This window comes from Glandiceps talaboti, chromosome 7, assembly GCF_964340395.1.
Source record: "Glandiceps talaboti chromosome 7, keGlaTala1.1, whole genome shotgun sequence".
In the NCBI taxonomy this organism is placed as follows: domain Eukaryota; kingdom Metazoa; phylum Hemichordata; class Enteropneusta; family Spengelidae; genus Glandiceps; species Glandiceps talaboti.
The window spans coordinates 5,527,029-5,545,551 of record NC_135555.1 but is presented as its reverse complement, the minus strand read 5'-3'; the positions used below and the strand labels follow the sequence as shown (position 1 = coordinate 5,545,551).

The window sequence follows — 18,523 nt, the reverse complement described above, 5'->3', positions numbered from 1 at the left end:
CTTTCAATTTATATATACCAAACTTTAGCATTATACTCTTGACAATGCAGAGATTTCCTTGGCAAAGATTTACCCCATCAACCTGACATGAAAAAAGTACACCGTAATGTATTAAAGAGTGAATATTTCCCCCAACATCTTGTATATTATTACCAAAACATTGGTAGGCTAATGATCTGCTGCTGTTACAGTTATTAGATTTGTAGAACTTATATTGATGTCACAAATTAGAATTAGCTATCTGGAGTTGGCACGGCAAAGTTCGGGTATCACCGTTATCATCATCTCATGGAATTGTTCTCCTATCATACTAACTGGTGCTTTAACATCTGCTTGTCATTTTCTGCTGTTCTTTCATGCATCCTTGGTGGCAGGAATCTTTCCCAGTAAGTTTAGCTCGCCCTTTTTTTTTCTTTAACTTGACGTTCTCATTTTATGGCATGGTTGGGCATAGTATGTTTGATAATTGTGCATGAATCCCATGCTGCAAATGTTTTAGTGGTAACACATATTCACGGTTAATTTACACACAGTTCACTCATGATTGAATTCTTTGTTGCTATAGCACATGTTAGAAGTAACCCATAAAACCCGTCACAGGAGGAGACGTAGACACAGTTCTGGAGAAAGGGAGGTACGTCAGAAAAACAAATCCAGACCAAGATTCAAACGTTTAAAATAAATGTATAGTTACATAAATAAACATGTGTAATATCACAGTTATTTATATGTAAAGCCATGCTGCAACACAAAGAACATTCATTCAATGTATCTAGAAAGTAGAAGTACTGACTATTATATCAACTTTTCATAAAATATTTACCAACAAATTAAAAGAAATGAGTGCATAAAAGATGATAGAACTATTTTATTTTCACTGCACAGATCATGACAGTCAATGTTCACTAATTCACAAGACACTCATATTGGTGCCATTATAAAAGCTTATTGTGTTTCTGTTACGTTGTGTTTTCATATAAACCACATGTTGTGAAAACATAAGTTGTATAGACATGAGATAATGTTATACGTATCAACTATTATTTACAGAAGTGTGCTAGTATGTGGGCTGAGAATGAATTGATGAATGGACGGATGAATGATCTTTAATTCTATTTCTCTATTTCTGTTGTGATTTCATACTCACCAATGAACCAAACAAATACTTAGTTCACTTTCTAAATTGTAGCTCAGTAGAGTCAAAAGCTGTGACAGTGCAATATTCGTCGCTGTGACTTTACTGATGGACTGCTCATATTTAATCATGATAATCATTTTTGCATTTTGACCATTCTCTCCCATTTCATTATTGTAGTCACTGTGTGTATTTATAGTCGTGTTGTCTTTTCCTTGTCACAAAAAAGATGTTTTGGTATTCAACATTATCAACCATGCATTGAGCAAGTGTATACAGCTGATTTCTATCCCCCTATCTATGTGTCAACTATAATCTCTAACTATTTCCACTATCCCCTTTATAATAAAAACTCACACACACGTTTTTAAAATAACACTGCTTCTTTTCTCTTCTTTTACTTCTGATCGCTACTTTAGTTGTGTCTCCTTTTCTATTCACCACACACCTGATTTAATTAATGTGTCATACTAACATTTATATAATATTCAATGTAATAATAATTTTTTTATTTTAGCCTGTAATACTGACTGTAATGTTATATTTATTTCTCTTCATTCAATCTCCATTCTATTTCCAATTACGTGCTGTAAATACAAAGCTGAATCCTAAACTCAAGGTTGGTGTCGGGTTGCTTCTGTCAACCTAGAAAATTTTTCTTCTTCAGCGTCAAAATAAACTGTGATAACAAACAATTAATTTTGAATAATCTCACAAAACTAACAAGCACATAGTATTCTGCATGTGGTGTTTTCAGTCAGGTTTCTCTGACGAAAAAGAAGACAGCTCACTTTCCAATATTTTACATAGAATAATTGACTGCTTTGGTTGAAGTGTGCTACCCTGTAAAGTAGTGCCTTGTTGATAAAAGTAATACAAGTGAAATGGAGAAGGAAGATTTTCTATGATTTCATACTCTTTGACATGATCATTTCATTGTATATGTGGTATTTCATTACATCATCATGGTGACCACACAGTCACTCAGTTCATATGACATGCTGGCAAATACCATTCTCGGAGTTTGCTAAGGAGTTGGTACTTGCACAATCTTTGTTTGACATGTGAAGTGACAGTAGGTTTGGGGTTTTGAGTTTCGTGTCTCAGGAAGGATTCTACAGACAAAGAGATGTAAAGAAAGACTGAGGTGGTCAAGCCAGGAATCAGTTCAGTATGCTTAAATCATACATACTATATGAGAATTGTAGTAGTATGAATCCATCCATCCACTGACAATCCACCCCCACCTTTGATAAAATTATGCTAAACACATACATACAGGTCCAAATCCTTAGTCTCACTAAGGTTATACAATCAAAGTCTTAGTATTCTTTAACATATTGTTGGTGAATATTAATTACACAGTCAATTTAGTGCTGTGTAAAAGAATACACAGTTGTCATGAACCTGTGTCATAAGACAGTACAAAGAAATGATGGGGAAATATGTGTCTGTTCTTAGAGTGAGTTATAAAAAGACAAATGCAATTATTGTATTCTCATATAGATAACTTATTTGCTATAGTCCCTGCATCTTGTACACCATTTCATGAACAAGTCATGTCATGGAAATATCACTGTATATATACATATCTACCTACCTAACCTTGGGTTCACTTTGTCATGATTTGTTAGCATCATCCAAATTTGACTGTGGAATTCTTCCTGGAACTAAAACGATGAAGTGTTGAATATCTAGTCATTGGAAGGTGATTGAGTGAATTGGAAGTCTATGACTGTGTGATACTAACGATTTGCAATGTTGAGAATGTTGTTGTAGTAGTGTATTTTGCTCTCTTCTATAAGCCTTGTCTTTCTTGCAGCTAGTTAATGTATTCAGGCTGAAACTTATTTACGTCTTGCTTCTTCTCTGCTGGTAAACCTGATGCCTTTCCTTACTCTGTTCTCCCAAATATACCATTTACCAACTAATTATTAAAACACAGATACACATGAAATGTTGACTATGGAGCAGCTCAGTGTTTCATAACGGATGACAACACATAGTTTTCCTTTATTTCTATTTATTTTATTTAATGTAAGGTAACATTTAGTGTATACAAACACTGGTAACTTTGTGCACCCAGACCTGCTAGCATAGTATTTGCAAGATAAAGTATTTTGTAAAAGCTATAGATATAGATATAGATAAATATTAGATCTATGTTTCGTAGTCATTAAAGGTGTTACAAATAAAAGTCATCAGTATTAGCTCTGGAAGGCAAAATATTTTGGTATTTACTCTATTCTCTTTTATGAACAAAAATCTGAAATTTAATGCTGTCAGAGATGCGATCACATTCAAACATAGTGAATGGGAACCTCATAAATATCATGATGATTTCATCACTTTTACACCAATGCTGTTAGAGAGAAGGCCAACCTTGAATGGTGTGAAGAATAGTACATTCATACAATCCATATAAAATTATCAGTCTTTCAGTTTCATACGAAAAAAGAAGAAGATATCTGTATACAAAACCAAGGAATGTGTTTTCCTATTCCTCGTTTGACTTAGATGTCATGTCCAGAGCTAATTCTAAATTTTGTAATAACCCTTTCCCCATGCCAGTAACTTAACAGCTATTTTACAATACATTGAGAATGTAAGTTTATGAGTATGTATCATTACAGTACAGGTAACACGATGTGTACTGTAGAGATGTATACAAGCTCAAAGTTTTGAGTAATTTCAAGGACATGCTAATGAAGACTGTGTAAAAAAGTCTGTAAGGTTGCATAATATGAACATTCTGAAACAAAGTTTAGTTGACAGACAGACAGACAGACAGACAGACAGACAGACAGACACACACACACTTCAGTTTACTACTAACGTATGCCACATGTTCAGAATAGTAAAATGAACATCTCTGATAAATAAGATTTTGATCAAGATTCAAAATGCAGATTTCATTTTCTTTGTGTCATTTTACCTTTGCAGGTAGGTCAAACTTTCAATTGGAAATAATAGTAAATTTTCAAACAGTCAGGACATAAAGATAAAACACCTGACTTGTGTAATTATGTATGTAATCACAATATACACATAACAATATAATGTTATCAACCACAGACAAGTGTTAATTCTGATGATGTTCAACTGCATGTCATGTGTAGTATTTGTCACATTCAAATGTTGACATGCAATCCATGTATTTGAATTACAGCTGTTGGTGGATGATAGGAGTAAGGAACGGATACCTAAGTATCATTCAATGGCATCTGCTTCTGCTGATCAAGGAGACTCCCCCACTGAGGGAGAGGCAGTAATATCACGTTCTGCATCCCCTCCTCCAACCTCCAGTGGAGAATATTCCAGTAATGTCGGATCAGGGACAGAACAACAACTGGAATTCCATGGCCATGTCAGGAAACCATGGATGTCTATTCTATTATTTATCATGAGGCAAAGTTATACTGTCTCTCTCATTGTTATGATGGTGAGCATATGATTTTAGAATTACTTTCTTACACATGTATGCCCCCCTCCCCCCATACATTAAAAATAAAACTTTAAAATAAAACTGGAAAACAATGAAATTGAGAAATCATATTTCAATCCCTACATGTAGTTCAGAGTGTTTACTTTCAGGTTTGATAATGCTGTTAGCCAGAATAAAAAAACAAAACAAACACCCCCCCACCCCCACCCCCCCCCCCCCCCCCAAAAAAAAAGAAGGAAAGAAAGAAGAAACTGTATACACAAATAGAAACAAACATCAACAACAACAGCAAAAGAAACAAGTCTCTTGGCTATTCAATTCCTCCAATGAAAACCATATTTATTGCTGCAATACACATTTGTGTAAGTCAAAAGAGGTATTTTCCATTTCCTTATATAGGCAATAGTCTCATTTGCATCTTCGTGTGTATGTTTGTTACCTGCAGGCATGGAGTATAACATACCATAGCTGGTTAACCTTTGTACTACTACTATGGGCCTGTTTTATTTGGATGATACCTAGTTCCAGAGCAGCATGTCTCTACAGTTCTCCATTCCTTGTCATCTATGCTGAATGTCTACTCATTATTGGCTATGTGTATGGTCTGAATCTGTCTGACAGTGAGCTACCTACAGAAGGCACTGTCAATTACAAAGACATTGGACTTGTCAAACATGAATTTCCATGTGTACACATAGCAGTAAAGGTGAGTTGTTCTAACATTTCTGATGAGCACAAGTTTTACTACAACAATTTAATATGTTAGAACGTGAAAACTCCCACTGGGACATCTATTGCCATTCTCCATGTAATAAAATATGTAACTTTGTTCTTCAGTTCAATTTTGTTATATTACACAACCACACACGTATGTTGTCTAGTGTATTATAATATTCTGAATGAATTGGTTCAGTCCCAGTATGTGTGTGTGGCAGAATTTGTTAGTTTGTGCAGACAGTTTAAAATGATCCCATTGTTATAATAGAGAATAGAAAAAGAAGACACTACCATTTTTCTTTGTTACTTGTCGTAAGCAATTTATGTTGATGGAGTCTTGATTAGTGCATATATATTGCAAAAATCTCTATGATTTTTGTCAAAATTTCACCCAAATATCTATTTTGTTGCGTTCAGTAATAATATGTCGTGTATTCCATGTTTTCCAGATCCTGTATACTAGTATTTTTTGGTTAACTTTACGTCAGTATGCCAGGGAACGGCTTCTAAAGAAGCAACAAGTATCTGATGAAACCATAGGCCTTCAACCATTTGGTTTGATATTTTCAACAGAACATCACACAGGTTAGTGTCAATCACATGTTTAAGACTTGATCAAGATCAAGGCCAGATATGGTAGTGTTAATCCTAGTGACTTTCAGCCAATCAGTACAGGCATATTCAGTATAAGACTCGGACTATAAGAATATTCAGTGTCAGGGCCAACTTGGGATTCTAGCAAAAGTCACTTTCAGCAGATCATATGCTTATTCAGTGTTTGGGCCAACATGGGAATATTAATTAGTCACTTTCAGCCAATTAAGTTACTGCAAAAGTTGAAGCCACCAGTGTACAAAATATTAGAAATCCTTTCACAACCACAACATGCAAGACAAATACGAGATTCAATTTGTTTGAAATCATTTTTCTAAGATTTCAGATGTGTAAAAAGTTGAATAAAACTCCAACTTTATGTCAGAAAGTGGTCATTGATAGGAATTCATGGTGGTCAGTAGTTGCTATGATGTATTAGGTTGTACTCCAGCAATTAGGTCGTTTTGTAGTAATTTATATGTCCAGGAGGTGGTACCCTCATAACAACATCAAGAAGGATTGCCACTAAAATTAGACAAAGTTGGCTTCATCCAGGGCAACCTGAAATGTGATATCTAATGTAACATGGACAGGGTCAAGTGTACTATAGGCTAGGATATTGCAGTGCAAAACTTATTATCTGACATAGTAACCTTATCACGGTCTTGATTTACATGTAGTAATTATGCCCCACTATCACTAAGATGTAGTGAAAGTGATCATCTCGTGACAGGACAATGCTTACATTTGGTACAAGTATGTTACAATTTGAGATGTGTCAGTTGGTGCCAGTACTGTAAATTGATAAGGCACAAGTAGCATAGGTTTGAAATAGTAGCTTTGATTTGATGTATAGAAGTGGATACAGTATCCAACTTGTTAAATGTCAGTGTTGAATGTCAGTCAACTTGTTAGTGTGAACTAACTCTGCAACCGTCCAGCTTATGTCCTAGTAATTGTCAATATAATGCAGCCAATAGTATATTCGGTTCAGATGAATGTGGAATGATTAGTGACTATATAGTCCCAATTACTGTTCGGCTGGGAGGTGTTATTATTTATTTATTGTTTTTTTTTTTGTCAATGTAAACTTTTCAGGTAAACCTCATGTCACTATAATAAACAATTATACTATCCTCTACTATACTACTTCAACTGTACCTCACCCACAGTATTTAAATTTTATGCTATCACTCTAACCGTTACAGTCTTTAGTTCATAGTGAAGGGGCTAAAATTCATAATTTTCGTAATATTATCAGTCATCAGTAACTGTTTCTTTTCATTGAGCATGTCTGTTCTGTTTTCCTTTTTTTACTATATAGCACCAGATGCAGAAACTCCAAGAGATTTACAAGATGGTGCAGACAGTGAGACTGTCAGGAAAATTGGCAAGATGGTACAATCTTTCTTGTCAAAGTATTGGATAGTACTATGTGGGGCCATGTTCCTCATAGTCAGTCTACAAGAACAAGTTGTAGTCTATAGAATTGTCTACATGGGACTATGGCTGTTCTATATGATAGTATTAGTGGTAAGTGATGACACTAGACTTGTACAAATACTGCAAAGGTTTTCAAGTTGAGAAAGATATCTGATAACCATGAAATGAAGATGTCTGTTAACTATATAGATATAGTCAAATGTTATTCTCTGCAGGCACAAACTCATCTTTGTGTGGGGAAATGTGAAAACAAAAAAATGTGACTGTAGCTGAAAAAAGGTGTGAGCAACAGTTGATATGATAGACCTTACTACCTTGGTGTTTTACATGCAAATACAAATTTTGGACCATGCATGGTCTAAAGCTATCACAAACTTAACTTATCAACTGAGTAATTCCAAAAATTAATTCTAGAGGTGACTGTAATCAACAATTGACGAATGAATAGTAACTCAGATTGATACTTACTTTGATATTTCAGATATCATACAAAGCATGGAGGATTATTATGTTGACATACTGGTGGATTGTTGTCTTCTATTCCATGTGTGTCTTGGTTATCATTTACACCTATCAGTTTGAAAACTTCCCGGCATACTGGCAGAATGGAACAGGATTGGCAGAATCCACGTAAGTTGTCCTGTTTATCAGTTTGAAAACTTCTCAGCATACCGGCAGAATTTAATGGGATTGGCAGAATTTACCTAAGTTGGACAGTGGTGACAGTGTAAGAAGTTGCAATTGACAGGGCGGCAACTAATTAGTAACTGTTTGATTGTCAAGCTTTTATGTAGAAATCCTTTTTTTCTGTGTTCCTTTTCACATGTAAAGATGGATTACATAAAACTTTTAGTAATTAGAATGTTTGGATGAAACTACTTGTCAATACTCATCGGAAGATATTGCTTAGTTATATACTAGACTGTACAATAACTACCTTAACTGTATTCAGGTACTCATATAACTAGTAGATATCAACCACTGTAATATCTTAGGATTAAATATTTTCAAGAAATGTCATTGAAAAAGAACATTTGAAAAAAAAAATGTAAATATAAGAATCCCATTGGCTTCTTTCAATCTACTACCAACTCATTCACCCTGCCTTGGGCTTGATTGAAACAAAATACAGTTGTGTTGAATAGAATTTGTTAAAGATCAAAGTTTATTTAATTTAAATAGCAAAACTGTTTGATAATTTGTACAATTTAGCTTACACAGACAGATGTATGATTTCATTATCCTTTTTCCACAGTTTGGAAGATATTGGTTTACAGCAGTATGGAACATCAGGCCTTCTAGTGGGACTATTAACACCTACCATATTTGTGATCATCATTGTGGTCCAGTTACATTACTATCACATACCATTCCTGACATTAAGTGCAATAGCAGAGTCCAGTTACAGGTAATGAAATCTAGAGTTAAACGTTTTCATCAGACTTATACTTCTCTTGAATCGTTACCATAGTTCTATAAAGTGATTTCAGAAACTTGCAGGCATTTCACTGGAAGGGAAACACCTGGCTGTCTGTGGGGTATGACTTCAGTACATTCACCTGATTGATTAGTCTGGGAGAAGCCTGTGTTTGCTTCCATTTGGTCTTTGGCATGCTGAGCAGAGTGTGTATGAAATTAATACAGTATTGACTGTTCAAAGGTTGAAGAGATACAAGGCCTGTTAGCTTGAGACATGATGTAACACTCAGTAATTGGATGGTTTGTGAAATTAAAACCATGTTGACTTTCACCAGATTGCTATTAAGGCTCTGGATGTTGAAAGACCTCTATTTTACTTACTTCAGTGATGATATCAAATATGTCTAGAAATTAAAACTATATTGACTTTCACCTGATTGCTATGAACCTTACTAATAAGGTCTTGAAAGTCCTACATTGTACTTACATCAGTGATGATATCAAATATGTCTAGAAAATAAAAACGCTAGATTGGCATCTTAAAATATTTACTGTAATTATGTTCTGAACCTTTGAGGATATAGGGTGACAAGTGATAATTGAATTATGTGTGAAATCAATACCACATTGACTTACACATGATTGCACCAAGCTATGTTTGACAACCTTGTAGTTATACAAGAAGGACATGTACAGTGCTTTAGCATGTTTAGTGATGATGTAACATGTTTTGATCAGGATAAAGGGCTATGTTTCAATTCCGGCTCATCACAATAGCGTGTAACTTTTGCTATAATAACCCAGTTACAGCTAGTTTAGCTTTAATAGGAGTGCTCACAATATCAAATATTTCAGTCCAGTTACACCATGTTTTGATCTATTGACAGAAATACTACTGTAACAATATATAGGTACAAACATTGATCTGTTTGATGTATGGGTTTACTATGACCTCAGCTGACCTCATGTGAAAGGTTACTCTAAACCATGGGTTTAATTGAAATATGATCACATGTCGCTATGTGTAGATGCCCTACAAAGAAAACAAACATTAGAATTATACATTTAATGTTAGGATACCTCTTAGACTTTGTATAGTTGCAAGTACCCCAGTTAGCATAGTTTCTAAATAAATACCCATGGCATGACTCTATCTGTGATCTTCGTATAGCCATATGTATAATATAAAAGTAATATTAAGTCAGTTTAGGATTTGGGGTTTACCTAATACATTGTAGTGTTCAAAATTGTTGTGCTATTTGTTGGTCAATCAAAAAAAAGAATTAATGTAAAATTGCTGTTTGTGTTGTGCTTGACATGTGTATCTGTAATTATGCACACATGCTAATAGCTAGCTACATACTGGCATAGAATATAATTGATCATCATTCAGAATTTCTTTTTGACAAGCCACCCATACTTAGAATTACATACTAGTGAAAGCAATACTTCGCTTATCAAATGCAAGTTATATTATAGGAACAAGTGAAAATTTCTACTCACAGTCAAAATATTTCTTGGGCGTTAACCCAGATTTTCACTGACATCTCATTAACATAGTTAGGGGTGCCCTGCCCTTTGTAGTACACCCCTGACAATGTTGATGAGACATCAGTACAAATTTGGGATTTGTTTTCAAAATTTTTTGACTCTGAATAGAATTTTCAGTTGATACTATGAATCTAAAGTCCATGAATATTCATTTTTGTATATTATGGGTGTTAATTGACTGCATTTCTTCTAGACGAACAAGAGGCTCAGTAGAAAAAGATGATGTGACAGAGGAAGACCAAGGTAGAGCAGCTGAGGGTGAATCTAGTGAAGTAGTTCCTGTACGTGATAATTTTGATGAACCTGATAATAAAAGTACAGGTAAGCAATACAAATACAAATACAAATACAAATGCAAATGTAAATGCAAATGCAAAGACAAATGCAAATGCAAAATACTGTCCTGCTTTTAGAGTGTTGCATTTTTTTTGGTAATTTAAGGAATAACATTAATTCCCAAAGATCTTCTGTTTCAGATCAGCTGTATCATTCTATGAGATCTGTTGATGCTAGTTATAAATCATGATTGAATAGTTCAGTATAACAGATAGAAAAAATATCACACATGATGTTTGTGAAGCAAATCATAAGAAGCTTAATGATACAAATATCATGTGTGAGATGTAACACTCTCATTAAGTTAATAATTCTATTATCAGAGTTACCTCAGGAAAATATAACTGAATGTACAGGATACTGTGAAGATTCTCTCAGAATTCTAAAACCCCAATAAACATCTGTGATTTAGTGTGCCAGCTAGCTATTTTAGTGGTGCACACAGACATTGACACAGAGGAAATTGAGAATGGAATGTTTACATTCCAGCAATGAGTCTTAGAATTGACAATAACCGTAATTCACTAGCTTTTAATTATTTGACATTTGACCTTAGTCGGTTTATGCTAGGTCTTTGAAATAGTGCAGACTTGCTGGCAGTGCAGTGGTAGTATTTGAAATTAGCAAAGTCCATTCATGAAAGAAAGAGGAATGCATCACATATTAAAATAGAGTTTGTTACACAAGGCTTGTAAAATATTTAGGAATGGAGAATGGAGTGTTCTGTGCAGCTTACTTACACTTTTCTAGTGCTGTAAAACAATAATTGTAATTTTGGAAATTGCATTTATTCGATAACATTTTAATTGCATTAGTTTTGTTACATCTGAGGAATTCATAATCAGATTAATACAATGCATACTGAAAAGTAACATTTCAAGAGTAGTTCTGTTGTAAGTCATTTTTTTCATCATTTGAATGTTAAGTTTGTATCATTATTTTTGATTGTAGATACACTGGCTCACAAGACACCGAAGGAAATACTGACAGATTTCTGTAAAGCTTTGAAGCGGTGGTACACAATTATAACGTTTATAATATGGAGGGTACTGGAAATGCATATGATCAAAGCTATATTTTTCACCACCATAGTTGTATGTGTCACTCAGGTATGATCTATTGTATTTATTGTAGTATATCTCTGTGTAAGTAATACTTATCAAAGTCAGATGTACACATGGATACAGTGCATAAAGCACATACACACACACACACACACACACACACACACACACACACACACACACACACGACTTATAAAATGAATAGAAACTGGACATTTGCAACAAAATTGAGCTTGCAAATATTTTAACTAGCTTCCAATCTCTATTATACTATGATTAAATAATAATTATATTGCAACTCAATACAATATTGTAAAATAAAGTGTAATTCACAAAATGTAAAATGTGACTAACACAAGAAAGAAACTCGTTCTCATAGATACACAGTTAATTTCCACTCACAATCAGGAAGAGTATTAATACAAAATGTATTTGTGTCTTTTTTCTCCGTCTCCAGGTGTCTGCATTGAATTTTGTGTTCATCTTCTTCTTGTTCTTTGCCATACCAATACCATGGTTACAAGGAGTATTCTGTGTGTGTGCCATGTGTTGGGCTTCCTTAATAATCCTAGCTAAGATGACATATCAGTTGAATTCTGTCAATGCCACTCTCTTTGACATGGAATGTGATGTGAGTATCAAAACACTTTTCTCCCAGTGTGAACTAAAAGTGTGGTTTACCTAGTAATCTCTTTGTTATTATTTCTATGTTATGGTAATACCCCACAGTGGTTATACCTCTTGCTGTTGTTATCTTTGGTCTCTGTAAAACATTGTACCTAAGTGGTTTGTGCTTACAAGCCAATTACCATAAGGGTTGGGATGGGACTTGGGGTTTCTAGTAACCCCAGACGAACTCTAAAACTTAACTGTGTAGCAGTTGTAAAGTCAGTTTACTGGTCTATATTCTGTGTCAAATTGTCAAATTGTTCATTTCTTGTATTTGATGACGGACAATGTTGTATTTTAATTGTTTTTCCAATGTACACCACCCCCCCCCCCCCCCCCCATATCTGAAGATGGACAATGTTGTACTATAATTGCATTTCAACTTGCCTAAGATATCTGATATCATCCAGTAATTGCACCTTGCTTACAGCCTACATTCAGATAACACAATTTCATCACAAATTTGTTTTTAGATGTATGCCTGCTGTACACAGCATAATAATTATTGTATGTGTTTTGTTTATACCTAAAGTTTGGAGAAGGTGGTTTACCAGTCTTTGTTGCCAACACAACCTTCAATCTAGCTGAATGGGTCGGTTTTCAGAAACATAACAGTATATTTAACTATACTGCTGTAAGTCTCTGCACACATTATTAATATAAGTATGTTTGTACTATGAGAGAGAGAGAGAGAGAGAGAGAGAGAGAGAGAGAGAGAGAGAGAGAGAGAGAGAGAGAGAGAGAGAGAGAGAGAGAGAGAGAGAGAGAGAGAGAGAGAGAGAGAGAGAGAGAGAGAGAGAGAGAGAGAGAGAGAGAGAGAGAGAGAGAGAGAGAGAGAGAGAGAGCAGTGAGTGAGTGAGTGATTGAGCGACAGACAGAGTGCATGTGTGTGTGCATGTGTGTACATCGATTGTGTAAATGTGTGTGTGTGTGTGTGTGTGCATGGATTGTATAAATGTGTGTGTGTATGTGCATGTATGTATGTGTATATGTGTGTGTGTCTGTGTGTGTGCATGGATTGTGTAAATGTGTGTGTGTCTGTGTGTGTGCATGGATTGTGTAAATGTGTGTGTGTGTGTGTGTGTGTGTGTGTGTGTGTGTGTGTGTGTGTGTGTGTGTGTGTGTGTTGCATATGAAGAAACTTATTTATGCACAATGTCATATATTTAAATTTGTACATTTAACAGTACCCCTCAGTAAGTACAGTATGATTTTTACTAGCTTGATAAATACTGCCAGTAACAACCAGAACTTGTCAACACATGCCATATGGACATTTACGTCGTGGGAATATTTGTTTCATACGAGTATAGTTTATTAGATAGTGGCAATAGACATAATGTGTTTTTTTCTTTTTATAGGGATATATAGCGTTAGTATCAGTCATCATACTACAAACCATAGTCAATCTACATCAGAAACAGTACCGCTGGGAAAACAACCTAGACACACCAAAGAGGGGTATACTGTTTGATGACATCACTAGACAGAATGCTGATGATGGTCTCCTTCATATGACCAAGTACCTTATCAACTATTTCTTCTACAAATTTGGTCTGGAGGTATGGCACATTTATCTCACAGTAGATAACTCATTTTGTTTCCCCAATATGCATTAACTGTATCTGTTTACTCCAAGTACAAAACACAATATTCCAGTTTTCAGAAAAACAAAGGATTTGATAGTTTGGCCACTAGGAGTGCTGTTTCGAATGTGGCTATTGAATCACAAGTGATGGCCATGACATTGATAGTTGAGTACTATAGCCTCCTTTGAAAGAATAATCTTTTCCCATTGTTTTTATAAAAAAAAGGTTTTCTCAACCTGTCAAAACATTCTACTAACTTTGATTAGAATGATGTAACTGTTAGGAACTTGTGTAAGCCCATATTTTGTTTACCTCATCATGTATTGCCATGTGATTTCAGCCTTCATGTTTCCCTCATGTGGGCTCCCTCTTTTGAATATATCTTTTGAAAATGATTGGAAGGTTGGTAGCCAGAATATAATGAATATGATGTCACTATTTTTAATTAAAGTTTGTCCGTGTATCTTAATTATTTTGATTTGCCAATCAGCTATGATATTAGCATATCTTTATATATTTAACCAATCATAAGGAGTGTATGAGAATTACAGTAAATTTATGGCCTCCATATGCATATCATTACAATTATGCTCTTAGACAGAATTGGCCACTTTTGTGACAACCGGGTATACATAATTTAACATGTTATTACCCCAGATGTACCTTATAAAGTATGGTTCCAGCTTATAACTTACTACAAGTAAAATGTACTATCAAAATGTTGTTATACATGTTACAGGTGTGTTATGCAATGACAGTGGTGACCATCTGTATGAGAATTGATGTTTATAGTGTAATCTATGCCACCTGGTTAGGAATACTTACAAATATGTCCTATCTGATTGGCTATTACAGATGTGTTATGCAATGACAGTGGTGACCATCTGTGTGAGACTTGATGTTTACAGTGTCATCTATGCCACCTGGTTAGGAATACTGATGTTGCTACTGAGAAGAATAACTTATCTTGTCTGGCCGGTCTATATGTGTTTTCTATCCATTGTATTCCCTATATTATATCTGGTGTGTCTAGGACTGCCAAGTGGTCTGTGTATAGGTAAGTCAGTATGTATCATGAACAATCCCAAAATTATACATGTTATGATTTATTTAAAAATATCTTCTGTAAAAGTTTTTGTGTCCTGTATGATTTAGTATGTCACAAATGTTGAAACTGTATTTTTATATGGTATATCTGCAAGAAATACAAAAACTACTTGAATGTCAGACTACTTTTGCACCTCACTATAAAACCCTTTTTACGGAGTTTGATTCAAATGTATATTTTGTATTTGATTACAGCATATCCATGGGGTAATTTCTTAGACCCAAATCTCATACGTTGGTTGTACTTACCTAATTATATAGACCCACCAGATGCCAAGAAAATGGTTGGTAAGTACATTTATTTGTGTATTCTTCAGTCTGTCAGTCTTGCCTTACTCACTAACTACCCAGACCATAAGCACAAAGGCTTGTTCATTCTACTTTAGTTCCAAACCGGGTTTTAATACACAACATATACATTGGGCCCCCACTTCTCCAGTCTTTACCCAAATAAATGGTACTAAAGTAATATGCCTGTCGCATTTTGATTACAGCTGACTTCTTCCAACTGTTATTTGTAAGTCTACAATGGCAAGTGTTTAGAGTTGAGACTAAAATTCAAGACCAGTATGGAGGTGGTGATAATGACATGGTGGATAAAGAAGGTCCAGTTGAACAGAACCCAGTACCTAATTTTATGAATAACAAGTAAGATATATTTGAGTAGTACTAGTGCCATTCTTATTTTGACTGTTTATTTGTGGAGGTCCACTTATTTGATACAATTTAAAAAGGAAACTGTTCCTAATAGTAATAGTTAACCTCAGCATGCATCTTGCAATAGTGTGTGTGTGTGTGTGTGTGTGTGTGTGTGTGTGTGTGTGTGTGTGTGTGTGTGTGTGTGTGTGTGTGTGTGTGTGTGTGTGCGCGCGCGCACGTGTGCATGTGCGTGCGTGCATGTGCATGTGTATGTGTGTGTGTGTGTGTGTGCACAAATTTTAAAATATGTAATATATATGTATGTAATAAAACAGCATTACCTACTGTGATCATGTTAATTTGTTTCAGTATGTGCTTTTAATTGTATGAGTCATAGCAGCCCAGAAACATGTGAATATAAACAATGTATATTAAATGTTTCATTTGATTTGTAGGAGCTATCTGGACCTGTTAAAGAATGTATGTTTTAACTACACTTTATGGGTCGTACTGGCTATGGTCTTCTTGGCTGGTACATCACTTGTCAGTATATTCTGTCTTGGATACTTGGGACTCTGTTTCTTCTTTATGTGGTTTGGTCAAGATTATCTTCTCAAGCCTAGGAAAACCTTACTTAAAGCGTAAGTAACTAATCAACATTCTGACTAAATTTGCTGTCTATAAACTTCATAAATCATCAAACTTAAAGTGTCTTATGGTATTTGACCAGACATTGCAACCAACCTTGTATTCATGTATAGAAAAAAAAACCACAGACAACTCCAGTGTTATGCATTGATGAAGTTAACATTGTTCATTGATTAGCAAATCATTACTAGATGAATACACCATTATGTGAATGAACACAGACAATTGGTACATACATTTGTGTAATTACATACTCGCTGTGTAAAATTGTGTAAAATTGTACCACATTATGATTGTAAGTTCATAAATAACATCATTATTAATCAAGTCCAAGTTCATCTTGAACTTAGCCAAACAATGAGAAAAAATGTTAAATTTGTACATTTTGTTTAGCCATGAGTTCTACTCTGTCCAGAAGGCCAGTCAACTTATATACATGTTCAGTTTTAAAATAACAACGAAAGCATGAAACAACATAATTGTATAGGGAAATATATATCTTTGTGAATGCAATGGCCTTGATAGGTATGGCCAACGTTCTCCATACAGCCTGGACAGTTAAATCTGAATAACAATGATGTCATAGAAACTATGGAACATAATTTTAGGATGTTTTGATTTGATTTCTATTTCTTTGTTCCATTCTGTAGGTGGAATGTAATGATGATGTATAACGTTGCTGTTATCTTTATCAAGGCATGTCTACAGGTGGTGGCCTGTGTCTACATTCAGTCATTTTATAGCAATTTCTGTTGGTTAATTCAGTTGCTAAGTCTTGTGTGTTTACAACAGAATTACTCTGATGGTAAGTGAACCGACTGTATGCAGTCATTTTGAACATCATACCAAGACATTGTTGTTGACTGTACTGTTGTTACGTTCATAAAGCTTTACAATGATGGTAATGGATTTAGTTTGGGGATGGGGTGAGGGTGGGGACGGGGTGGGGATTAAATTAGGACAGATTTACTTTATTTTTGATGCATTAATTTGGTGGGTAAATCCATAGCTTTTCACATACTTCAAACTCGGGTAGATTTCACCAGCTTCAAACTTGGGTAGATTTCACCAGCTTCAAACTTGGGTAGATTTCACCAGCTTCAAACTTGGGTAGATTTCACCAGCTTCAAACTTGGGTAGATTTCACCAGCTTCAAACTTGGGTAGATTTCACCAGCTTCAAACTTGGGTAGATTTCACCAGCTTCAAACTTGGGTAGATTTCACCAGCTTCAAACTCAGGTAGATTTCACCAGCTTCAAACTCAGGTAGATTTCACCAGCTTCAAACTCGTGTAGATTTCACATACTTCAAACTCAAGTAGATTTCACGTACTTCAAACTCAGGTAGATTTCACTAGCTTCAAACTTGGATAGATTTCACCAACTTGCCTCCTTAAATCACTTTGACACACCAGTTGCTGATAATTGAAAATGATAATAACATGATTGTAATGGAAAAGCTGTCTAATGTGGAATTGCTGTTACAGTAATGAATAACATAAATGTTATGACAGTGACATTAACTTAAAATATAAACAACAAAATAAAAGAGAACCATAGTGATATCCATGATTTAACTTGATCTTGACACGTTAAAATTCATACTGTCCTTTCATTTTCTGCATATTTGATTGTTTATCTTTATGTTGGTAATTCTAGATGTGTATTCTAGTGATCAATGTGAAGTACCTACAGACCAAGCTGGTATGAGTTGGGATGGAGTACTCTTTGTCTTTCTGCTAATACAGAAGAGGATCTTTACCTGTCATTATTTCCAGTATGTGGTAGAAGATGTCAAAGAACAACACACCTTGGCTGCTAAGTGAGACATTTTACATGTGTCTAGTAACAGTAGATAACATCTAGGCCTTTCCACATTGAAAAAAGTACACAAAGCACTATACATTTACTATCCCAATTGCAATCCCTATCACAGACCAAAGATGATACAACCCTTTCTACTGTCTGAACTCCCTGGAGAGAGTACAATATGGGATGCCACTAGGTGCTCAGGATTTAATCTTTCATATATCAACATCTATCCTACCAGGTCCCCATGTACCCAGCTTGGATAACATTCAGTGATTGTTCAAGTCTTTACCTAGGGCTATAGCCTTTCAGAAACAAATGGCACCGACAGGAATTAAACCAACAGCTGTAAACATTC

The 18,523-nt window shown here is 34.9% G+C and overlaps 1 protein-coding gene across 1 annotated transcript in view; it reads left to right on the top strand.

The window, feature by feature from the left end:
- LOC144437425 (piezo-type mechanosensitive ion channel component 2-like) overlaps positions 1-18,523 on the top strand; it is an 83,003-nt gene that overhangs the window by 40,847 nt on the left and 23,633 nt on the right. Inside the window, exons 7-25 of the mRNA XM_078126366.1 lie at positions 566-634; positions 4,305-4,577; positions 5,026-5,286; positions 5,747-5,882; positions 7,216-7,424; positions 7,816-7,964; positions 8,590-8,742; positions 10,498-10,625; positions 11,592-11,749; positions 12,162-12,335; positions 12,593-12,595; positions 12,906-13,007; positions 13,735-13,935; positions 14,818-15,019; positions 15,265-15,357; positions 15,564-15,717; positions 16,164-16,349; positions 17,007-17,161; positions 18,016-18,178. Coding sequence (XP_077982492.1) covers positions 566-634; positions 4,305-4,577; positions 5,026-5,286; positions 5,747-5,882; positions 7,216-7,424; positions 7,816-7,964; positions 8,590-8,742; positions 10,498-10,625; positions 11,592-11,749; positions 12,162-12,335; positions 12,593-12,595; positions 12,906-13,007; positions 13,735-13,935; positions 14,818-15,019; positions 15,265-15,357; positions 15,564-15,717; positions 16,164-16,349; positions 17,007-17,161; positions 18,016-18,178 — 2,969 coding nt within the window. The remainder of the gene's footprint in view (positions 1-565; positions 635-4,304; positions 4,578-5,025; positions 5,287-5,746; positions 5,883-7,215; positions 7,425-7,815; positions 7,965-8,589; positions 8,743-10,497; positions 10,626-11,591; positions 11,750-12,161; positions 12,336-12,592; positions 12,596-12,905; positions 13,008-13,734; positions 13,936-14,817; positions 15,020-15,264; positions 15,358-15,563; positions 15,718-16,163; positions 16,350-17,006; positions 17,162-18,015; positions 18,179-18,523) is intronic.